Genomic DNA, 24,700 nt, shown 5'->3' on the forward strand with positions numbered 1-24,700 from the left:
CTGTTAAGACTAAGTAAAGTTCAGGATTTACCCATACCTCTGCTTGCTGTGTTTCTCTGAGCCTGGGTTTCTCTGCGCCTGGGTTTGAGTTCGTACAAGTATTTTTGTCACAAAAACCTGTTCTAGAGCACTCAGGACCTCAGATCAGGGTGAAGGTTCACCTTCCAACTGGACAACGACCCTAAGCACACAGCCAAGGCAATGCAGGAGTGGCTTCGGGACAATTCTCTGAATGTCCTTGAGTGGCCCAGTGAGAACCCGGACCTGAACCCGATCTAACATCTCTGGAGAGACCTGAAAATAGCTGTGCAGCGATGCTCCCCATCCAACCTGACAGAACTTGAGAGGATCTGCAGAGAAGAATGGGAGAAACTCCCCAAATACAGGTGTGCCAAGCTTGTAGCGTCATACCCAAGAAGACTCAAGGCTGTAATCGCTGCCAAAGGTGCTTCAACAAAGTACAGAGTAAAGGGTCTGAATGCTTATGTAAATGTGATATTTCAATTTTTTTATTGTGTAATACATTTGCAAATATTTCTAAAAAACAGTTTTGCTTTGTCATTATGGGGTATTGAGTAGAAAAAAACAATTTAATACATTTTTAGAATAAGGCTGTAACGTAACAAAATGTAGAAAAAGTCAAGGGGTCTGAATACTTTCCGAATGCACTGTACAAACTGATATTAACGCAAGAACTGACTCATAGTGAACAAAAATATAAACGCAACATGCAACAATTTCAACGATTTTACTGAGTTACAGTTCATATGAGTAAATCAGTCAATTGAAAAAATGTATTAGGCCCAAATATATGGATTTTACATAACAGGGCAGGAGTGCAGCCGTAGGTGGGCCTGGGAGGGCATAAGTCCACCCACTGGGGAACCAGGCCCAGCCAATCAGAATGAGTGAGTTTTTCCTCATACTCGCCAGTACCATCAGCTGTCCGGGGTGGCTGGTCTCAGACGATTCCGCAGGTGAAGAAGCCGGGTGTGGAGGTCCTGGGCTGGCGTGGTTACACGTGGTCTGCGGTTGTGAGGTCGGTACATTGGAGGACTTCTGGCGACGATGTGGCGAGCAGCAGCAGCTCCAACTATATTCTTTACTAATTATTTAAAACCTAGTTAAACATTTTGTTAGCTAATTACCCACTATATCGGGTTACATGGAAAAACGACTTAGAAACGCAACAAAGGGTCCTCTCTGCCCGCAGCTGCTGCTAGAAAGAAAAAAGGAGTAGAGCAGCCTGATGTCCCAGTTCTAAAGGAGTAGAACAGCCTGATGTCCCAGTTCTAAAGGAGTAGAACAGCCTGATGTCCCAGTTCTAAAGGAGTAGAACAGCCTGATGTCCCAGTTCTAAAGGAGTAGAGCAGCCTGATGTCCCGGTTCTAAAGGAGTAGAACAGCCTGATGTCCCAGTTCTAAAGGAGTAGAACAGCCTGATGTCCCAGTTCTAAAGGAGTAGAGCAGCCTGATGTCCCAGTTCTAAAGGAGTAGAACAGCCTGATGTCCCAGTTCTAAAGGAGTAGAACAGCCTGATGTCCCAGTTCTAAAGGAGTAGAACAGCCTGATGTCCCAGTTCTAAAGGAGTAGAACAGCCTGATGTCCCGGTTCTAAAGGAGTAGAACAGCCTGATGTCCCAGTTCTAAAGGAGTAGAACAGCCTGATGTCCCAGTTCTAAAGGAGTAGAACAGCCTGATGTCCCAGTTCTAAAGGAGTAGAACAGCCTGATGTCCCAGTTCTAAAGGAGTAGAGCAGCCTGATGTCCCAGTTCTAAAGGAGTAGAACAGCCTGATGTCCCAGTTCTAAAGGAGTAGAGCAGCCTGATGTCCCAGTTCTAAAGGAGTAGAACAGCCTGATGTCCCAGTTCTAAAGGAGTAGAGCAGCCTGATGTCCCAGTTCTAAAGGAGTAGAGCAGCCTGATGTCCCAGTTCTAAAGGAGTAGAACAGCCTGATGTCCCAGTTCTAAAGGAGTAGAACAGCCTGATGTCCCAGTTCTAAAGGAGTAGAACAGCCTGATGTCCCAGTTCTAAAGGAGTAGAACAGCCTGATGTCCCAGTTCTAAAGGAGTAGAGCAGCCTGATGTCCCAGTTCTAAAGGAGTAGAACAGCCTGATGTCCCAGTTCTAAAGGAGTAGAACAGCCTGATGTCCCAGTTCTAAAGGAGTAGAGCAGCCTGATGTCCCAGTTCTAAAGGAGTAGAACAGCCTGATGTCCCAGTTCTAAAGGAGTAGAACAGCCTGATGTCCCAGTTCTAAAGGAGTAGAACAGCCTGATGTCCCAGTTCTAAAGGAGTAGAGCAGCCTGATGTCCCAGTTCTAAAGGAGTAGAACAGCCTGATGTCCCAGTTCTAAAGGAGTAGAGCAGCCTGATGTCCCAGTTCTAAAGGAGTAGAACAGCCTGATGTCCCAGTTCTAAAGGAGTAGAACAGCCTGATGTCCCAGTTCTAAAGGAGTAGAGCAGCCTGATGTCCCAGTTCTAAAGGAGTAGAGCAGCCTGATGACCCGGTTCTAAAGGAGTAGAACAGCCTGATGTCCCAGTTCTAAAGGAGTAGAGCAGCCTGATGTCCCGGTTCTAAAGGAGTAGAACAGCCTGATGTCCCGGTTCTAAAGGAGTAGAGCAGCCTGATGTCCCGGTTCTAAAGGAGTAGAACAGCCTGATGTCCCGGTTCTAAAGGAGTAGAGCAGCCTGATGTCCCGGTTCTAAAGGAGTAGAACAGCCTGATGTCCCGGTTCTAAAGGAGTAGAGCAGCCTGATGTCCCAGTTCTAAAGGAGTAGAACAGTCTGATGTCCCAGTTCTAAAGGAGTAGAACAGCCTGATGTCCCAGTTCTAAAGGAGTAGAACAGCCTGATGTCCCGGTTCTAAAGGAGTAGAACAGCCTGATGTCCCAGTTCTAAAGGAGTAGAGCAGCCTGATGACCCGGTTCTAAAGGAGTAGAACAGCCTGATGTCCCAGTTCTAAAGGAGTAGAGCAGCCTGATGTCCCGGTTCTAAAGGAGTAGAACAGCCTGATGTCCCGGTTCTAAAGGAGTAGAGCAGCCTGATGTCCCGGTTCTAAAGGAGTAGAACAGCCTGATGTCCCGGTTCTAAAGGAGTAGAGCAGCCTGATGTCCCGGTTCTAAAGGAGTAGAACAGCCTGATGTCCCGGTTCTAAAGGAGTAGAGCAGCCTGATGTCCCGGTTCTAAAGGAGTAGAGCAGCCTGATGTCCCGGTTCTAAAGGAGTAGAACAGCCTGATGTCCCGGTTCTAAAGGAGTAGAACAGCCTGATGTCCCGGTTCTAAAGGAGTAGAACAGCCCGATGTCCCAGTTCTAAAGGAGTAGAACAGCCCGATGTCCCGGTTCTAAAGGAGTAGAACAGCCTGATGTCCCGGTTCTAAAGGAGTAGAACAGCCTGATGTCCCAGTTCTAAAGGAGTAGAGCAGCCTGATGTCCCAGTTCTAAAGGAGTAGAACAGCCTGATGTCCCAGTTCTAAAGGAGTAGAACAGCCTGATGTCCCAGTTCTAAAGGAGTAGAACAGCCTGATGTCCCAGTTCTAAAGGAGTAGAGCAGCCTGATGTCCCAGTTCTAAAGGAGTAGAACAGCCTGATGTCCCAGTTCTAAAGGAGTAGAGCAGCCTGATGTCCCAGTTCTAAAGGAGTAGAGCAGCCTGATGACCCGGTTCTAAAGGAGTAGAACAGCCTGATGTCCCAGTTCTAAAGGAGTAGAGCAGCCTGATGTCCCAGTTCTAAAGGAGTAGAGCAGCCTGATGTCCCAGTTCTAAAGGAGTAGAACAGTCTGATGTCCCAGTTCTAAAGGAGTAGAACAGCCTGATGTCCCAGTTCTAAAGGAGTAGAACAGCCTGATGTCCCGGTTCTAAAGGAGTAGAACAGCCTGATGTCCCAGTTCTAAAGGAGTAGAGCAGCCTGATGTCCCAGTTCTAAAGGAGTAGAACAGCCTGATGTCCCAGTTCTAAAGGAGTAGAGCAGCCTGATGTCCCAGTTCTAAAGGAGTAGAACAGCCTGATGTCCCGGTTCTAAAGGAGTAGAGCAGCCTGATGTCCCGGTTCTAAAGGAGTAGAACAGCCTGATGTCCCGGTTCTAAAGGAGTAGAGCAGCCTGATGTCCCGGTTCTAAAGGAGTAGAGCAGCCTGATGTCCCGGTTCTAAAGGAGTAGAACAGCCTGATGTCCCGGTTCTAAAGGAGTAGAACAGCCTGATGTCCCGGTTCTAAAGGAGTAGAACAGCCCGATGTCCCAGTTCTAAAGGAGTAGAACAGCCTGATGTCCCGGTTCTAAAGGAGTAGAACAGCCTGATGTCCCGGTTCTAAAGGAGTAGAACAGCCTGATGTCCCAGTTCTAAAGGAGTAGAGCAGCCTGATGTCCCAGTTCTAAAGGAGTAGAACAGCCTGATGTCCCAGTTCTAAAGGAGTAGAACAGCCTGATGTCCCAGTTCTAAAGGAGTAGAACAGCCTGATGTCCCAGTTCTAAAGGAGTAGAGCAGCCTGATGTCCCAGTTCTAAAGGAGTAGAACAGCCTGATGTCCCAGTTCTAAAGGAGTAGAGCAGCCTGATGTCCCAGTTCTAAAGGAGTAGAGCAGCCTGATGACCCGGTTCTAAAGGAGTAGAACAGCCTGATGTCCCAGTTCTAAAGGAGTAGAGCAGCCTGATGTCCCAGTTCTAAAGGAGTAGAGCAGCCTGATGTCCCAGTTCTAAAGGAGTAGAACAGTCTGATGTCCCAGTTCTAAAGGAGTAGAACAGCCTGATGTCCCAGTTCTAAAGGAGTAGAACAGCCTGATGTCCCGGTTCTAAAGGAGTAGAACAGCCTGATGTCCCAGTTCTAAAGGAGTAGAGCAGCCTGATGTCCCAGTTCTAAAGGAGTAGAACAGCCTGATGTCCCAGTTCTAAAGGAGTAGAGCAGCCTGATGTCCCAGTTCTAAAGGAGTAGAACAGCCTGATGTCCCGGTTCTAAAGAAGTAGAGCAGCCTGATGTCCCAGTTCTAAAGGAGTAGAACTACTACTGCATGGGGTGGTACTGCCAGTCACGGTGGGAGTAGTACTGGTGGGGGGGGGTACTACCAGTCAATAGTTTAGTGTTCTAGGTGGGGGGTACTACCAGTCATTAGGTTAGTGTTCTAGGTGGGGGGTACTACTAGTCATTAGGTTAGTGTTCTAGGTGGGGGGTACTACCAGTCATTAGGTTAGTGTTCTAGGTGGGGGTTCTACCAGTCATTAGGTTAGTGTTCTAGGTGGGGGGTACTACCAGTCATTAGTTTAGTGTTCTAGGCGGGGGGTACTACTAGTCATTAGGTTAGTGTTCTAGGTGGGGGGGGGGTACTACCAGTCATTAGGTTAGTGTTCTAGGTGGGGGGTTCTACCAGTCATTAGGTTAGTGTTCTAGGTGGGGGGGTACTACCAGTCATTAGGTTAGTGTTCTAGGTGGGGGTATTACCAGTCATTAGGTTAGTGTTCTAGGTGGGGGGGGGTACTACCAGTCAATAGTTTAGTGTTCTAGGTGGGGGGTACTACCAGTCATTAGATTAGTGTTCTAGGTGGGGGGGTTCTACCAGTCATTAGGTTAGTGTTCTAGGTGGGGGGGGGGTTCTACCAGTCATTAGGTTAGTGTTCTAGGTGGGGGGTTCTACCAATCATTAGGTTAGTGTTCTAGGTGGGGGTATTACCAGTCATTAGGTTAGTGTTCTAGGTGGGGGGTTCTACCAGTCATTAGGTTAGTGTTCTAGGTGGGGGTACTACCAGTCATTAGGTTAGTGTTCTAGGTGGGGGGTACTACCAGTCATTAGGTTAGTGTTCTAGGTGGGGGGGACTACCAGTCATTAGGTTAGTGTTCTAGGTGGGGGTACTACCAGTCATTAGGTTAGTGTTCTAGGTGGGGGGGACTACCAGTCATTAGGTTAGTGTTCTAGGTGTTGGGTTCTACCAGTCATTAGGTTAGTGTTCTAGGTGGGGGGTACTACCAGTCATTAGATTAGTGTTCTAGGTGGGGGGTACTACCAGTCATTAGTTTAGTGTTCTAGGTGTTGGGTACTACCAGTCATTAGGTTAGTGTTCTAGGTGGGGGGGGGTACTACCAGTCATTAGGTTAGTGTTCTAGGTGGGGGGTACTACCAGTCATTAGTTTAGTGTTCTAGGTGTTGGGTACTACCAGTCATTAGGTTAGTGTTCTAGGTGGGGGGTACCACCAGTCATTAGGTTAGTGTTCTAGGTGTTGGGTTCTACCAGTCATTAGGTTAGTGTTCTAGGTGGGGGTACTACCAGTCATTAGGTTAGTGTTCTAGGTGTTGGGTTCTACCAGTCATTAGGTTAGTGTTCTAGGTGGGGGTACTACCAGTCATTAGATTAGTGTTCTAGGTGGGGGGGTTCTACCAGTCATTAGGTTAGTGTTCTAGGTGGGGGGGGGGTACTACCAGTCATTAGGTTAGTGTTCTAGGTGGGGGGTACTACCAGTCATTAGGTTAGTGTTCTAGGTGGGGGGTACTACCAGTCATTAGTTTAGTGTTCTAGGTGGGGGTACTACCAGTCATTAGGTTAGTGTTCTAGGTGGGGGGTTCTACCAGTCATTAGGTTAGTGTTCTAGGTGGGGGGGTACTACCAGTCATTAGGTTAGTGTTCTAGGTGGGGGTATTACCAGTCATTAGGTTAGTGTTCTAGTGGGGGGGGGGTACTACCAGTCATTAGGTTAGTGTTCTAGGTGGGGGGTACTACCAGTCAATAGTTTAGTGTTCTAGGTGGGGGGTACTACCAGTCATTAGATTAGTGTTCTAGGTGGGGGGTACTACCAGTCATTAGGTTAGTGTTCTAGGTGGGGGGTTCTACCAATCATTAGGTTAGTGTTCTAGGTGGGGGTATTACCAGTCATTAGGTGGGGGGTTCTACCAGTCATTAGGTTAGTGTTCTAGGTGGGGGGGGGTACTACCAGTCATTAGGTTAGTGTTCTAGGTGGGGGGGACTACCAGTCATTAGGTTAGTGTTCTAGGTGGGGGTACTACCAGTCATTAGGTTAGTGTTCTAGGTGGGGGGTACTACCAGTCATTAGGTTAGTGTTCTAGGTGGGGGGGACTACCAGTCATTAGGTTAGTGTTCTAGGTGGGGGTACTACCAGTCATTAGATTAGTGTTCTAGGTGGGGGGTTCTACCAGTCATTAGGTTAGTGTTCTAGGTGGGGGTACTACCAGTCATTAGATTAGTGTTCTAGGTGGGGGGTTCTACCAGTCATTAGGTTAGTGTTCTAGGTGGGGGGTACTACCAGTCATTAGGTTAGTGTTCTAGGTGGGGGGTACTACCAGTCATTAGGTTAGTGTTCTAGGTGGGGGGTTCTACCAGTCATTAGGTTAGTGTTCTAGGTGGGGGGGTACTACCAGTCATTAGGTTAGTGTTCTAGGTGGGGGTATTACCAGTCATTAGGTTAGTGTTGTAGGTGGGGGGGGGGTACTACCAGTCAATAGTTTAGTGTTCTAGGTGGGGGGGTACTACCAGTCATTAGATTAGTGTTCTAGGTGGGGGGTTCTACCAGTCATTAGGTTAGTGTTCTAGGTGGGGGGGGGGTTCTACCAGTCATTAGGTTAGTGTTCTAGGTGGGGGGTTCTACCAATCATTAGGTTAGTGTTCTAGGTGGGGGTATTACCAGTCATTAGGTTAGTGTTCTAGGTGGGGGTTCTACCAGTCATTAGGTTAGTGTTCTAGGTGGGGGTACTACCAGTCATTAGGTTAGTGTTCTAGGTTTGGGGTACTACCAGTCATTAGGTTAGTGTTCTAGGTGGGGGGTACTACCAGTCATTAGGTTAGTGTTCTAGGTGGGGGGTACTACCAGTCATTAGGTTAGTGTTCTAGGTGGGGGGGGGTACTACCAGTCATTAGGTTAGTGTTCTAGGTGTTGGGTTCTACCAGTCATTAGGTTAGTGTTCTAGGTGGGGGGTACTACCAGTCATTAGGTTAGTGTTCTAGGTGGGGGGTACTACTAGTCATTAGGTTAGTGTTCTAGGTGGGGGGGTACTACCAGTCATTAGTTTAGTGCTCTAGGTGGGGGGTTGTACCAATCATTAGGTTAGTGTTCTAGGTGGGGGGGGGTACTACCAGTCATTAGGTTAGTGTTCTAGGTGGGGGGGGGGTACTACCAGTCATTAGGTTAGTGTTCTAGGTGTTGGGTTCTACCAGTCATTAGGTTAGTGTTCTAGGTGGGGGGGTACTACCAGTCATTAGGTTAGTGTTCTAGGTGTTGGGTACTACCAGTCATTAGGTTAGTGTTCTAGGTGTTGGGTTCTACCAGTCATTAGGTTAGTGTTCTAGGTGGGGGTACTACCAGTCATTAGGTTAGTGTTCTAGGTGTTGGGTTCTACCAGTCATTAGGTTAGTGTTCTAGGTGGGGGGTACTACCAGTCATTAGGTTAGTGTTCTAGGTGGGGGGTTCTACCAGTCATTAGGTTAGTGTTCTAGGTGTTGGGTACTACCAGTCATTAGGTTAGTGTTCTAGGTGGGGGGTACTACCAGTCATTAGGTTAGTGTTCTAGGTGGGGGTTCTACCAGTCATTAGGTTAGTGTTCTAGGTGGGGGGGGTACTACCAGTCATTAGGTTAGTGTTCTAGGTGGGGGTACTACCAGTCATTAGGTTAGTGTTCTAGGTGGGGGGTACTACCAGTCATTAGGTTAGTGTTCTAGGTGGGGGGGTACTACCAGTCATTAGGTTAGTGTTCTAGGTGGGGGGTACTACCAGTCATTAGGTTACTGTTCTAGGTGTTGGGTTCTACCAGTCATTAGGTTAGTGTTCTAGGTGTGGGGTTCTACCAGTCATTAGGTTAGTGTTCTAGGTGGGGGGGTACTACCAGTCATTAGATTAGTGTTCTAGGTGGGGGGGTACCACCAGTCATTAGGTTAGTGTTCTAGGTGGGGGGTTCTACCAGTCATTAGGTTAGTGTTCTAGGTGGGGGGTTCTACCAGTCATTAGGTTAGTGTTCTAGGTGGGGGGTTCTACCAGTCATTAGGTTAGTGTTCTAGGTGGGGTGTGTATGATGACCAATGCGATTCAAGTTACGTTGTGGAATGTGAACAGATTAGGTTCATATTTAAAAACACTCAGACGTGATTATTGTCCAAGAGACCCACCTACTGGGAACGGATGCTCCCAGGGTGGGAGACAGATGGGTGGGCTGTGCTTACCCAGGGTGGGAGACAGATGGGTGGGCTGTGCTTACCCAGGGTGGGAGACAGATGGGTGGGCTGTGCTTACCAGAAGGATGCTCCCAGGGTGGGAGACAGATGGGTGAGCTGTGCTTACCCAGGGTGGGAGACAGATGGGCGGGGCAGTGCTGACCATAATACATTCAACCAAAAAAAGAGATCTCTATTCTATTGTACATGTTCAAGGACCAAGAGGGATGAATCTTTATTTTACTGGTTAAGGTTTCAGAACAAAGTATAATATTGGGAAATATTTATGCTCCGAATGAGGAAGACCCAGACTGCTTCCTTTAACTTAACAAAATAACACTGGATTTTGGTGACTTTCCTCTGGTACTAGGACGTTACTATAATCAGGTCCCTGATGCATTTTTAGACAAATCCAAACGGGTCTAACCAGGACCGCTTAAAACTCAAATAGCAATTAAAACACTGTGTAAAGCTGCTGGTCTTTATTATATATGGAGATTGATCAATCCAACTGCTCGGGATTACACATTTTCGAATAGGCATAGTGTTTATTCACACATCGACTACTTTCTGATCTCTCATAAATAAAGTGGGTGCTTGCAGTGTGGGCACGATAGCTATGACAGACCATGCACCCATTGATCCGACTGTTTGAATAGGAAAACGTAAATGTTTGGCGAATGAACACCAACGTCTTACAGTATAAGGTGTAGGCAAGCTGATTACCAATCATAAAGAAATAAACAATATATTTCGACACTTCTATCAGGAACTTTATACGTTTCAGACGTTCCTTTAGATATACAGAAAGCAGAGTCATTCTATCAGAATTTACGACTTCCTAAACTAACAAAGGAAGACAGGAATTGGCTCAACCGCCCAATTACAAGCAACCAGTGGTAAAACAGGGCTTTCAGAATATTATTTAATTGATGTACAACGACCCCGAGGCACGAGACCAGGTGACTGTCTCTCACCTCTCGTATTTATTATAGCAATAGAACCATTGGCCGAAGCAATTAGGCTGCGTCAAACAGGTTACTATGGGAGTTAGGGAGAATAAACTATTGCTTTATGCAGACAACCTATTACTATTAAATGTCAGACTCCCAACTTTCCATAAAAACCTTTAATGGACCTAGTAAATGCATTCTCAGAGATATCGGCTATAAAGTAAACTGGACCAAATCTGAAGTAATACCCCTATCAAAACATTGTCTGAGAAATGACTTCCTCAGCTGGAGGTTTCAATGAGTCCCTTAAAACTTGAGGTACCTGGGGATCACTTTAAATCCTGGTCTAGAAAACACGATTTCTGAAAACCTTGACCCACTATTGAACAAAATTCAGCTCCAGTTTAAGAGCTGGACTAAGCTATAAATCTCATTATGGGGTAGGATACAGAATTACGTCATCAGCATGTTACCACTGTCCATACCTGTCTATACTTTTTTTTTTTTTAAGTCCATAAACAAAATGATTACTGAGTTTATTTGGGCCAGTAAAAAGAGCCAGGAAGTAAACTAGTGAGATTACAGGCAAAGACTGAGAAGGGAGGATTAAAGCTCCCTAACATGCAATTACATCAAGAAGCCTATGCAGCTGTTCAAATAGGCTCTCTCTTTATTGAGAACTCTAATAGGCCAATATGGGTGGACATGGAAGAGGAAGTAAATTCCCCATTCGGAGCGTCAGATTATTTGAGTCAACAAAAATGTGGGACTGCAGAATCCAATAATGTCCCCCATACTAAAACAAAATATATGGAGTCAAGATTCATGAGAGAAATCTTCACCTTTCTTGCCAAGCTGTGCTTCGTTATGGAACAACCCTACATTGAAACTAGGCGGACACGTGGTTTTCTGGAAAGATTGGTATAGATATGGGTTAAAGAACATTGGTTGTCTATATATCAAGAAAACACTTATCTCTTTTTGAAGAACTAAAGTCCAAGTATAATTTACAAAAAACAAGATTTTTGGACATATCTCCAGCTGAGAGATTGTATATTTAAGGCAGGACAGAATAACAACAAATTCTCTGTACATTCTGATATGTGTTAAGATAGAAAATCCTTTGCAAATTACCACATACCGCAGGGCTTACATATAGGCAATTTATAGGTCGACTTAATGGAACATGTAAGAGCCTAAAAGCCGTATGGGGGGGGGGGAGACCTGGAGGTAACATTTGGAGAGAAGGAGTGGAATATAATAGTACATCAGATGCCTGGTCCAAGCTGATTCAATTTAAAAAGTGTTCAATAGGATTTATTGGATGAACAGAATAGGTTTGATCAAAGTCAAATACAGGTGACATGATACATACGTTCTGTGACTGTCCAAATTGACATACCTTTTGGCAGAAGGTAATGGAAAATTATTAGGGCTATTCTGGGTACCACAATACCTGCTTTGCTATTACTGAATAGCACTAAGGATATTGATAGACTGAGAAGCTCATGTTTAAACTGGCTAAAAGTTGCTCTAACTACAGCCAGTCATATTAAGACACTGGAAGGAGGAGGACCCTCCCTCCATATAAGGAATGGTACAAAGCCTTGGCAGAAACAGCTACATATGAAAGATTTGATTGAAAAGTTTGTTTCCTATTTGATCTTCTTTATTGTGTATATATATATATATATTGGAATGGCAACAGCACCGCCCACAACCACAGGGCTCTCCAGAGGGTGGTGCGGTCTGTCCGACGCATCATCACCTACAGCACCCGATGCCACCGGAAGGCCCAAAAAAAGATCATCAAGGACCGAAAGACTGAAAAACAACTTCTATCTCAAGGCCATTGTCTTCCCTGTGGCTCAGTTGGTAGAGCATGGTGTGTGCAATGCCAGGGTTGTGGGTTCGATTCCCACGTGGGGCCAGTCCAAAGAAAAACAAAAAAACAATGCATGAAATGAAATGTATGCATTCACTACTGTAAGTCGCTCTGGATAAGAGCGTCTGCTAAATGACTAAAATGTAATGTAAATGGCCATCACTAACACATGAGGGGTGGCTGCCTATAGACATAGATTAGGAATCACTGGCAACTTTTAGAAATGGATCACTAGCCACTTTAATAATGTATCTACCATTACTCATCTCATAAACTCCATTCCACACTATTCTACGGTATCTTAGTCACTTTTTAAATTGTGTTTACATATTGAATCACCCATTTCATACGCCTATACTGTTGTATTCTATACTACACCACTGACTGTTAAACAGCAGTCTCCAGCACATCAGAGGCTGCTGCCTATAGACATAGACTAGGAATCACTAGCCACTTTAATAATGTCTGCATATCTTGCATTACTCATCTCACACAGCTGAAGTCGGAAGTTTACATACACCTTAGCCAAATACATTTAAACTCAGTTTTTCACAATTCCTGACATTTAATCCGAGTAAAAATTCCCTGTCTTAGGTCAGTTAGGATCACCACTTTATTTTAAGAATGTGAAATGTCAGAATAACAGTAGAGAGAATGATTTATTTCAGCTTTTATTTCTTTCATCACATTCCCAGTGGGTCAGAAGTTTACATACACTCAATTAGTATTTGGTAGCGTTGCCTATAAATTGTTTAACTTGGGTCAAACGTTTCGGGTAGCCTTCCACAAGCTTCCCACAATAAGAAATTTTGGCCAATTCCTCCTGACAGAGCTGGTGTAACTGAGTCAGGTTTCTAGGCCTCCTTGCTCGCACACGCTTTTTCAGTTCTGCCCACAGAGTTTCTATAGGATTGAGGTCAGGGCTTTGTGATGGCCACTCCAATACCTTGACTTTGTTGTCCTTAAGCCATTTTGCCACAACTTTGGAAGTATGCTTGGGGTTGTTGTCCATTTGGAAGACCCATTTGCGACCAAGCTTTAACTACCTGACTGATGTCTTGAGATGTTGCTTCAATATATCCACATAATTTTCCTACCTCATGATGCCATCTATTTTGTGAAGAGCACCAGTTCCTCCTGCAGCAAAGCACCCCAACAACATGATGCTGCCACCCCCGTGCTTCACGATTGGGATGGTGTTCTTCAGCTTGCAAGCCTTCCCATTTTTCCTCAAAACATAACGATGGTCATTATGGCCAAACAGTTCTATTTTTGTTTCATCAGACCAGAGGACATTTCTCCAAAAGGTACGATCAAACCGTAGTCTGGCTTTTTTATGGCGGTTTTGGAGCAGTGGCTTCTTCCTTGCTGAGCGGCCTTTCAGTTTATGTCAATATAGGACTCGTTTTACTGTGGATATAGATAATTTTGTACCTGTTTCCTCCAGCATCTTCACAAGGTCCTTTGCTGTTATTCTGGGATTGATTTGCACTTTTCGCACCAAAGTACATTCATCTCTAGGAGACAGAACGCGTCTCTTTCCTGAGCGGTATGACGGCTGCGTGGTCCCATGGTGTTTATACTTGCGTACTATTGTTTGTACAGATGAACGTGGTACCTTCAGGCGTTTGGAAATTGCTCCCAAGGACGAACCAGACTTACGGAGATCTACAATTTTTTTTCTGAGGTCTTGGCTGATTTCTCTTGATTTTCCCATGATGTCAAGCAAAGAGGCACTGAGTTTGAAGGTAGGCCTTGAAATACATCCACAGGTACAACTCCAATTGGCTCAAATTATGTCAATTAGCCTATCAGAAGCTTCTAAAGCCATAACATCATTTCCTGAAATTTTCCATGCAGTTTAAAGGCACAGTCAACTTAGTGTATGTAAACTTCTGACCCACTGGAAATGTGATACAGTGAATCATAAGTGAAATAATCTGTCTGTAAAAATTTTTGGGAAAAATGACTTTTGTCATGCACAAAGTAGATGTCCTAACCGACTTGCCAAAACTATAGTTTGTTAACAAGAAATTTGTGGAGTGGTTGAAAAAAAGAGTTTTAATGTCTCCAACCTCAGTGTATGTAAACTTCAGACTACAACTGTATGTACAGGTGTAATAATGTGTTGTTTCTTGTTTGGACCCCAGGGAGAGGAAATTATTATTATTTATTATTATGAGGTGTTGCCTTTAGAGGAAGGTGTTAGAGGACAGAACAGAATAGACAGTTGGTGCTTTGTGGCGGTGAGCAGTGTGATTGGGTAAAAGGACAGTCAGTTTGGAGTGGTGAGCAGTGTGATTGGGTAAAAGGACAGTCAGTTTGGAGTGGTGAGCAGTGTGATTGGGTAAAAGGACAGTCAGTTTGGAGTGGTGAGCAGTGTGATTGGGTAAAAGGACAGTCAGTTTCTGGCGGCGAACAGTGTGATTGGGTAAAAGGACAGTCAGTTTGGAGTGGTGAGCAGTGTGATTGGGTAAAAGGACAGTCAGTTTGGAGCGGTGAGCAGCGTGATTGGGTAAAAGGACAGTCAGTTTGGAGTGGTGAGCAGTGTGATTGGGTAAAAGGACAGTCAGTTTGGAGTGGTGAGCAGTGTGATTGGGTAAAAGGACAGTCAGTTTGGAGTGGTGAGCAGTGTGATTGGGTAAAAGGACAGTCAGTTTGGAGTGGTGAGCAGTGTGATTGGGTAAAAGGACAGTCAGTTTGGAGTGGTGAGCAGCGTGATTGGGTAAAAGGACAGTCAGTTTCTGGCGGCGAACAGTGTGATTGGGTAAAAGGACAGTCAGTTTGGAGTGGTTAAATGTAGTGCACTATATAGGGCATAGGGTGCCATTACAGACACACATTTGAAACTGGTTTGATTGAGAGAGTGTGAGGGAGAGCTGGGAGCCAAGAAGACAGGAAGACTGGAGGACTGAGGACAGTACAGAGGTCATGACATTTATTCATAAGGCATGCTACAATTAAAGTTGCTTTAGGAAAAAAGTAAAAAGGATTGTGGTGAAATAATTATAATAATAAGGATTATGATAATCATAGTAATAATCAATTCAAAAACATGAATGAAAATGTTTCTATATAAAATACAGAAACTCCACTCAACCATGCACCGCAAAAAAAAAATTGAAAATATGTTTCTTTAATATTTTTAATCTATTTGCATTTTAATTACATCAACTCATCGGAAACCTGTTGTTTCTCACCCCAAACCTTCCATCCCCACGACGTCACACACACTGCTTTACAAAGGAAACTTGGTATTATATCAAAATACACAAGACAAGTTGTTTTTTCTTGTGCTCATCATCTTCAAATACAAAAAAAAAAAGCATTCATGTCTTGTTGTTTGTCGCTATCTTGGCCTCATTAACCTTTTTATTTTTGGCCAGACTAGAAAAAAAGGAACATGTTTGATTACAGCATTTGTTGTTTATTTTGGTAGTGAAACATTGGACTATTAGCTTTAATCTCCATTCAGTCTGTATCGCTGAAGCGTTCAAATGAAAAGGTCATTTTCTGATTGAGCCGATACGGGCGGCGTTTACCGCGAATGCATTCTCCGCTAACGCTGACGCGGGCACACTGACATTTAAACGAAATCACCATGTTAAGGCTGAACTTCCGCGATACGGATTGAATAGAAACCCAGGTCTGTTATCAAGACGTGCCGTGATGAGACAAAAAAAATATATATGAAAAATTGAATGAAATCAGATCAGAAGAGATATTACTACGTCCCGAAAGAACCCCCATCACCTAAAGATAGCACTCATTTGTAAAAGTATATAGGGCATAGGGTCCCATTTGGGATGCGGACTGACTGGGTGCTGTGCAAATATATGCCTTTAAAATGTATCATCTCTCCCTTTAATAATAATGGAACAGGAAATCAATTGAACTTCTTAATTGTCTTCTTAATGCTAAAATGTTTTTTATTTTTATATATATATATATATATATATTTTTTTTAAATTAGGAAACACTTGAAAACTTAATTAGAATCTCTGAGGCTGGACGCAAAGCGCCAAGATAAAGCAAATCTATTGTAGCGAATTCGAGGGGTCGCCCCATGCGGGACTGAGCCCGGGTCCAGCGAAGGTCGCTATTCTGCCATTATAACAGTTAGTTCTAATAGAGGAATCAATTCCTTTGGTTTCAGTGCTAAAAGTACTTTTTTTTATTTCTTTTTTTTGCGTTTTGCTATGTGGGTAAGTGGGAACAAATGGGCAAGCCTGGTATCCAACCTAATTTCATTACATTTCTGTTGTGAGCACAGCGTTCAGTCTGGTTGAACCAGGCTAGGAATGGATTCCATTAAGATGGAGATAGATTTCTATCAAAATGTTGTAAATTAATGATATTTTGACTGAAATATATATTCATACCGTAACTCCTTTTTTTTGATGGAAGCAACGATCTCGTCAAGAACAATGACGGACTTTCATTTAAACGGTAGTGATGAAGGATGGAACGAGGAGATGAATAACAGATCAATGAAAGGCACATCAACTTTGGTCCGGTTTGGTTTCTGTTGTTTGTGACGATTCAGTATAAAAAAAGGATTTTGTGTCTCAGTCCGTTTGATAATGTAAAATGTTAGTCACAATTGAAAAGAAGGCTTAAAGTCTTTCATCATGGCTGAACTATGCTGCCTGAGTTAAGACGTGACTTGGTCTGCCTCCCAAATAGCACCCTATTCCCTATTTAGTGCACTACTTTTGACCAGTGGCCCTACATAGGGAACAGGGTGCCATTTGGGATGCGAACCTTGAAACTATTCAGTCGGGACAGAGATGTAGAGAGCGCTTTGTGGTTCGATCTGAAGGTTAGAGACATAGAACATTCAGCCATTCTAGAATAATCCTCTTTCATGATGATACAAAAGGTTTAGAGTCATGTCTGGCTTCTTTCCTGTTCAGAAATGGAAAAAAAGGTTTTCAATAACATCGCTTTTAGACGTGAGAGAATCAACCCACAGAAAGATAGGAATGATGAAGACCATGACCGAGGCAGCTCGATAGCTCTGGTCCAGGGCGTCACATGGAGCTCAGCATCAGCAAGCCTCACTTAAACTCCCTGGACCAGAGCTAAACTAAGACGTGAACCTCTTCTGCATAAATAACCAGGATGGTGGTTTGTGAGGTTCACAGTCTGAACCAGCCCTCAGACACCACAGTCCTATTTCCTGCATACTAATCCCTACTATTTTTGATGCAACCAACAGCATTGGGCCGAGGTCAGAGCCCGGGTCAGAAGTACTGCACTATATATAGGAAATAGGTTGCTATTGGGGACACATCCTCAGGGGTTTTCAGCAACAACAACAACAAAAAAACTGTTGTTATGAAAAACAGAGTGACAGACAACCATAACCAGTTTTTACCTTTTTTAAAGAAAATATTCTAATAAAACACGTTATCACTGCAGATCAAATGAAAAATACCCTAAAATGTATAATATGAGTAATAAGTCAAATAAGATTACAGCAAAAAACAAAAAAACAAGATGGGACATTTTCTAAACAGCTTCACTCAAAAACAGCAAAATGGAGGAAAACCTGAAATGACCTGAGAGGGTGTTTGTGGGCCTCAACGTCAGAGGAAGAATAAACCTAGGTAATGTACGCATCACATAGAATAACATTATACCCTGCTTTACTAACGTACATAGCCTATCTATCCAGGTGGATTTGAAAATGAAATGATAACCGGTCAACAGCAGTGCACTATATAGGGAATAGGGTACCATTTCATACCCAAGCATCTTTCAGTCATTGAGTGAAACACTACCACTGATTGTCCCTCAATGTGTATTGTGTAATCTGCTCACTACAAGCATACTATAAGAACAGTTCACTTTTACTGTAGAAACTGGCTTCACTGTTACTGTAGAAACTGGCTTCACTTCTACTGTAGAAACTGGCTTCACTTCTACTGTAGAAACTGGCTTCACTTCTACTGTAGAAACTGGCTTCACTTTTACTGTAGAAACTGGCTTCACTTCTACTGTAGAAACTGGCTTCACTTCTACTGTAGAAACTGGCTTCACTTTTACTGTAGAAACTGGCTTCACTTTTACTGTAGAAACTGGCTTAACTTCTACTGTAGTAACTGGCTTCACTTCTACTGTAGAAACTGGCTTCACTTCTACTGTAGAAACTGGCTTCACTTCTACTGTAGAAACTGGCTTCACTTTTACTGTAGAAACCGGCTTCACTTCTACTGTAGAAACCGGCTTCACTTCTACTGTAGAAACCGGCTTCACTTCTACTGTAGAAACTGGCTTCACTTCTACTGTAGAAACCGGCTTCACGTCTACTGTAGAAACCGGCTTCACGTCTACTGTAGAAACCGGCTTCACTTCTACTGTAGAAACCGGCTTCACTTCTACTGTAGAAACTGGCTTCACTTCTACTGTAGAAACTGGCTTCACTTCTACTGTAGAAACCTGCTTCACTTCTACTGTAGAAACTGGCTTCACTTTTACTGTAGAAACTGGCTTCACTTTTACTGTAGAAACCGGCTTCACTTCTACTGTAGAAACTGGCTTCACTTCTACTGTAGAAACCGGCTTCACTTCTACTGTAGAAACTGGCTTCACTTTTACTGTAGAAACTGGCTTCACTTTTACTGTAGAAACTGGCTTCACTTCTACTGTAGAAACCGGCTTCACTTCTACTGTAGAAACTGGCTTCACTTCTACTGTAGAAACCGGCTTCACGTCTACTGTAGAAACTGGCTTCACGTCTACTGTAGAAACCGGCTTCACTTCTACTGTAGAAACTGGCTTCACTTCTACTGTAGAAACTGGCTTCACTTCTACTGTAGAAACTGGCTTCACTTCTACTGTAGAAACTGGCTTCACTTCTACTGTAGAAACCTGCTTCACTTCTACTGTAGAAACTGGCTTCACTTCTACTGTAGAAACTGGCTTCACGTCTACTGTAGAAACCTGCTTCACTTCTACTGTAGAAACTGGCTTCACTTCGACTGTAGAAACTGGCTTCACTTTTACTGTAGAAACCTAAGCCCTTTTTTGGGGGGGATCTCACCTGATTTGTTAAGCAAGTCAGTATTTTCTTCAATAGATTGTAAAAATACAGCGGAGTTACATTTGCATAACAAGGCATGCATTCTGAGGATGCTGCTGTAGAGCTGCTTGACAAGCGAGCTAATAAAACCGTTTAGAAAAATAAAAAATAATGAAAAAAAATTTCTAAAAACTGTTTAAAATGTGAAAACCTAAAGCGAGTAACAACACATTATACATGCGTACATCCAAGTCCCAAATAAGTGAAGACTTTTGAATAAGTCTTCAAACTGTTAAATAATGATTCTGATAAATGTGTTAAAAACACCTACAGGGATAGAGAGAGGCCCACGGTACACACAAACAATGGTATTTCAGAGTTTCCTGTTCACTCAAAGCACCAAACATTTACTTCCATTTCAAAAAAGATCATATAATACAGCCAACATATAAAACAACAGTTCTCTACATGAATCAAATCTGTCACCAGATAGATAGATAGTACATAAGATAGTGTCCAGTCTCAAATTACACCCTATTCCCTATCTAGTGCACTACTTTCAATTAATGCATCATACAGTGGGGATAGGGTGCGATTTGATAGACAGACACTGTCTAAAACCTATTGATTATGAACACATTACATCGTAAGGCACGTAAGAAGTAAATACACAGTAAATATGATTCTGATTTCTCGTCTGATTATAGTGGTACAAAAAACCCAGTGAGGTTTTCACATGACTTTTCTTCTCTTCTAGAAAAAAAAGAATAAAATGACCAAAAAAATAAGTAAAGTTTTATTTTTCTTTAAAGAATCTTGACAATCATTTAGGATATAGACTTGAATCGTTCTGCTTTTTGTTAAGATTGTAAACTTCAAAACAATTATTTCAATTGATTTCTCTTTCTTTTTGTTGTTGTAGAAGGATTTACCGTTGTTTAGCTTAAGGTAAATCTTAACAGGGACACCATCTCTTGACTTGGGGATATTTTTATTAGTATTCTTCTTCCCCTGGCTATTATGAGACATGACATGGGTAGCGTAGTGGTTAGAGCGTTGGACTAGTGACCAAAAGGTTGCAAGGTCAAATCCCCGAGCTGACAAGGTAAAACTCTGTCGTTCTGCGCCTGAACAAGGCAGCTAACCCACTGTTCCTAGGCCGTCATTGTAAATAAGAATTTGTTCTTAACTGACTAGCCTAGTTAAATAAAGGTTAGTTGACACAGACACAGTCCTAAATTACCCAGAATGCTACTCAGCGGGTCCACATGACCCTCCTTGGAATGTTAAGGCTAGAACACAGCAGCACCAGACAGACAGCACCTGGAGAGAACCCATAGAAGCAGAAGGAATCCATTCTAGAAGGGAATCCACATGGACCATCTCTTGGTTTCTGAAGGACACAGCACCCGGAGAGAACCCATAGAATCAGAAGGAATCCATTCTAGAAGGGAATCCACATGGACCATCTCTTGGTTTCTGAAGGACACAGCACCCGGAGAGAACCCATAGAATCAGAAGGAATCCATTCTAGAAGGGAATCCACATGGACCATCTCTTGGTTTCTGAAGGACAACTCACTGTCATCTCTTTTTTTGGTTTGATCCCATATGGACGCATGGATGATCTGTAAAACTGCAGGGTGAAAGAGAGGGGAGCCAATCCACTCTGCTAACTGTGTGGGATGGAGAGGTGGACACCCAGAAGAGAGACAAGGAGAGGGACAGGATCGGGGACAGAGTGAATAAGAACAAGGTAGAACAAGGCCATAAGTGCCAGGACACCGAAGCTCTCATCTGTTGAAGAAAAATAGAAAACGTTTGAATCGAATTAAAGACGTCAGATCAGGGTCACAGGTCAGATCAGGGCTAACAAACAGATCCGCTGTTATTCCCATCATCCAAAACCATCGTTACGAGAGCCAGACAGACAGACAGACAGACAGACAGACAGACGACATCGCTATGGGAGACAGACAGACCATCGCTATGGGAGACAGACACACCATCGCTATGGGAGACAGACAGACCATCGCTATGGGAGACAGACAGACCATCGCTACGGGAGACAGACAGACCATCGCTACGGGAGACAGACAGACAGACCATCGTTATGGGAGACAGACAGACCATCGCTATGGGAGACAGACAGACCATCGCTATGGGAGACAGACAGACCATCGCTACGGGAGACAGACAGACATGGGATGCATCCCAAATGGCAAAATATTCCATATTTAGTGACCTACTTTGTGTACTGGATAGGGAATAGGGTGCTATTTGGGACATTCACATGTCCATTCCCCTCTCAGCAGAGGTTCTCCTCCAGCCAAGCGGAGCTGTGCAGTCCGGTGTGGGCCAGTTGACCTGGGTCGTATTCAGTAGTGTACAAAGTAGCAAAGCGGTTTGCAACGGAAAACAAGAGTTTTGTTTGTTACAGTCCCATCGCTGAAACTCCCCTACGGACTCGGGAGAGGCAAAGGTCGAGTGCCATGCGTCCTCCTGAAACATGACCCTGCCAAGCCGCACTGCTTGCTTAACCCAAAAGCCATCCGCACCAATGTGTCGGAGGAAACACCGTCCAGCTGGTGACTGAAGTCAGCTTGCAGGCGCCCGGCCCGCCACAAGGAGTCGCTATATCGTGATAGGACAAGGACACGACGGCTGGCCAAACCCTCCCCTAATCCAAACAATGCTGAGCGACTTGTGTGCCGCCTCATGGGTTTCCTGGTCACGGCCGGCTGTGACACAGCCTGGGATCGAACCCGGGTCTGTAGTGATGCCTTAGACAGCTGCGCCACTTGGGAGGCCCTGAAAACAAGAGTTTCTTATTGGACCAGGTTCAGGATAGTTCATCCCTGTTTCGGTATGTTTTTTTTTTCTCCGTTAGTTTCTATTGAATACAACCCTGGACTATGGCTCTGGGAGGCTGTTCTGAACGGTGGATAGACCAGACCTCAGGGTCAAAATTAAAGCACATTGAATTAGCTATGCCTATGATTCACAGGTCATTACTGGAGTCTACTGTACTCCCTGGTCTGGTCCAAGGACTCTGCACAGTAAATTACATTCCCCTTTTAACTGTTTCACTCTCTTTTTGACATTTCAATGATAACCAATCACTGTTAAACAAAACAAAACAGCTGTTGTTGTTGTCATGGTGATCTGAGTGGTGTGGTACAAACGTTTAGCGGAGCTACTCTGATACTCAGCTTTGAGCCACGATGATATCACACCGTGACGTCACAGAGGATGAGGAGGAGGCCTGATCATTGGTCCCCCTCAATCAATGTCCTAATGTTACTTCAAAATGGAGGCGGCCCATTGGTCAGAAGGAGCGTCGCTATCGGCTTCATCAGCCCTTCGATCCTTCCTCCGCGTCCGTGATAACGACCGTTAAACACGTTGTGTCTCGGATTCATCTGTTTATTCTCATCCGGTAAGTCATCCGGTAAGTCATCCGGTAACCGGTAAGTCATCCGGTAAGTCATCCGGTAACTGAAGAGAAGCCAGACTACAGGTACACGTGGTTTAAACAACAACGATGTTCACAGTTCACCACTACATGACGTTGGTGTGCTGTTTGTTAAGGAGTAGAGGGGCGTTGGTGTGCTGTTAGTTAAGGAGTAGAGGGGCGTTGGTGCTTCAGTTATAATGTTACAATAAGGAGAGGAGGGGGGTTGGTCTGTAGGTGGGTCTGTAGGTGGTGGGTCTGTAGGTGGGTCTGTAGGTGGTGGGTCTGTAGGTGGGTCTGTAGGTGGTGGGTCTGTAGGTGGGTCTGTAGGTGGGTCTGTAGGTGGTGGGTCTGTAGGTGGGTCTGTAGGTGGTGGGTCTGTAGGTGGGTCTGTAGGTGGGTCTGTAGGTGGTGGGTCTGTAGGTGGTGGGTCTGTAGGTGGATCTGTAGGTGGTGGGTCTGTAGGTGGGTCTGTAGGTGGTGGGTCTGTAGGTGGTGGGTCTGTAGGTGGTGGGTCTGTAGGTGGGTCTGTAGGTGGTGGGTCTGTAGGTGGGTCTGTAGGTGGTGGGTCTGTAGGTGGTGGGTCTGTAGGTGGGTCTGTAGGTGTGTCTGTATGTGGTGGGTCTGTAGGTGGTGGGTCTGTAGGTGGTGGGTCTGTAGGTGGTGGGTCTGTAGGTGGGTCTGTAGGTGGTGGGTCTGTAGGTGGTGGGTCTGTAGGTGGGTCTGTAGGTGGTGGGTCTGTAGGTGGTGGGTCTATAGGTGGTGGGTCTGTAGGTGGTGGGTCTGTAGGTGGTGGGTCTGTAGGTGTATCTGTGTTATACTTGGCAGAAACCTCCCAAGAGTGTTGAATACCTCTCTCCCATCCCGTGGGTTAGGGTCCTATAATGCCAGATAAAGGATTTAATGATTCACCATGCCACCTCATCCCAACTCACTGTTCTCTTCCTTGCCCTGAATAAATCAACCATCACACCCTCCAGACCAGCTCAGTCTCTATCTGAAGGCCTTGCATTACAGTAGTCTATTACTCAACAATATCATCTAAACTAGTCAATTGTCTGTTGTTGTTTTTAAGTCAAAGTGGGTCATTCTGTCCCTCACTGCCGCTAGCCCAGCCCAGGAGTGAGGCCCTAGGGGGTGAGGAAGTGGGGAAGTGGGGTGAGGCTGGTCAGATGGTGCTCTTGGAGAAGGACACGCGGAGGTGATGGTTCTCTCCCAGGTCGTGGTTGTGGAGGTCGATCAGGGCCTGGATGGCCTCCTCCACTGAACCCAACTGGATCAGAGCCATCTTACGGTCCTTCCTGAGAGGACAGACACACAGACAGAGAGACAGGATAAGATAGGTGGATGCATGGATAGATAAATAGATCTCCAAAGGAACATTAATTCTAAATCATGAGTATAGTGCAGAGAAAGTGGAGTGGGGTTAATTTTCTTGCAATTCTATACAATTTGCCATGCCTAATATTTATTTATGTTGAATGTGATATTTGACTGACTAGAGGTACTTGGCTGACGGTATCTCTCCAGGAACAGGGTCAGAGAGTCATGGACTACATAGATGTAAACCTACAGGATGGTATCTCTCCAGGAACAGGGTTGGAGAGCCCTGGACTACATAGATGTAAACCTACAGGATGGTATCTCTCCAGGAACAGGGTTGGAGAGCCCTGGACTAGATAGATGTAAACCTACAAGACCTGCTCTAGGTTTATACTCATTAAAACATGTATGCTGTGTATTGCAGAAGTATTGAGGAAGTAGAAGAAGTACTGTAGGTGTCTGAAAGAGAACTCACTGGAAGAACTTGAAGGCCTTGACTGTGTATCCATTTCCAGAGAAAAGGTCCTTCAGGATGTCATCTGTTATAGACGGGCTGTTGGAAGGAGACGGACGGGTTACAAAGGAAGGAATGTATAGTTTTAACACCATGTTTAGTATCTCTACTGAAATAGACCACCTTGCCCCCCTGCAGCAACTTGCCTAATAGACCACCCCTCATCACTGTCAAATGCTCCCTAAAACACTTCAGCGAGCAGGCCTTTCTAATCGACCTGGCCCGGGTATCCTGGAAGGATATTGACCTCATCCCGTCGGTAGAGGATGCCTGGTTGTTCTTCAAAAGTGCTTTCCTCTCCGTCTTAAATAAGCAATGCCCCATTCAAAAAACGTAGAATTAAGAACAGATATAGCCCTCGGTTCACTCCAGACTTGACTGCCCTCGACCAGCACAAAAACATCCTGTGGC

The 24,700-nt window shown here is 44.5% G+C and overlaps 2 protein-coding genes across 6 annotated transcripts in view; both read right to left on the reverse strand.

The window, feature by feature from the left end:
• Nucleotides 1-22,655: 22,655 nt before the first annotated feature.
• Nucleotides 22,656-23,315, reverse strand: LOC106572693 (adhesive plaque matrix protein-like). The gene is made up of 2 exons (XM_014147082.1): nucleotides 23,305-23,315; nucleotides 22,656-23,250 (listed from the first exon to the last, which is right to left on the reverse strand). Exons 1-2 carry the CDS (start codon nucleotides 23,313-23,315, stop codon nucleotides 22,656-22,658), a joined length of 606 nt encoding a protein of 201 aa, XP_014002557.1.
• The window catches only part of LOC106572778 (polypyrimidine tract-binding protein 3), a 121,336-nt gene continuing 119,804 nt past the window's right edge, over nucleotides 23,169-24,700 (reverse strand). For all 5 annotated transcript variants that reach the window (XM_045694155.1, XM_045694149.1, XM_045694152.1 and 2 more), the window contains 2 exons: nucleotides 24,251-24,328; nucleotides 23,169-23,753 (listed from right to left, as the gene is read on the reverse strand). In XM_045694155.1, coding sequence (XP_045550111.1) covers nucleotides 23,621-23,753; nucleotides 24,251-24,328 — 211 coding nt within the window. In that variant the 3' untranslated portion in view covers nucleotides 23,169-23,620. The remainder of the gene's footprint in view (nucleotides 23,754-24,250; nucleotides 24,329-24,700) is intronic.

The sequence above is a fragment of the Salmo salar genome, chromosome ssa01 (assembly GCF_905237065.1).
Source record: "Salmo salar chromosome ssa01, Ssal_v3.1, whole genome shotgun sequence".
In the NCBI taxonomy this organism is placed as follows: domain Eukaryota; kingdom Metazoa; phylum Chordata; class Actinopteri; order Salmoniformes; family Salmonidae; genus Salmo; species Salmo salar.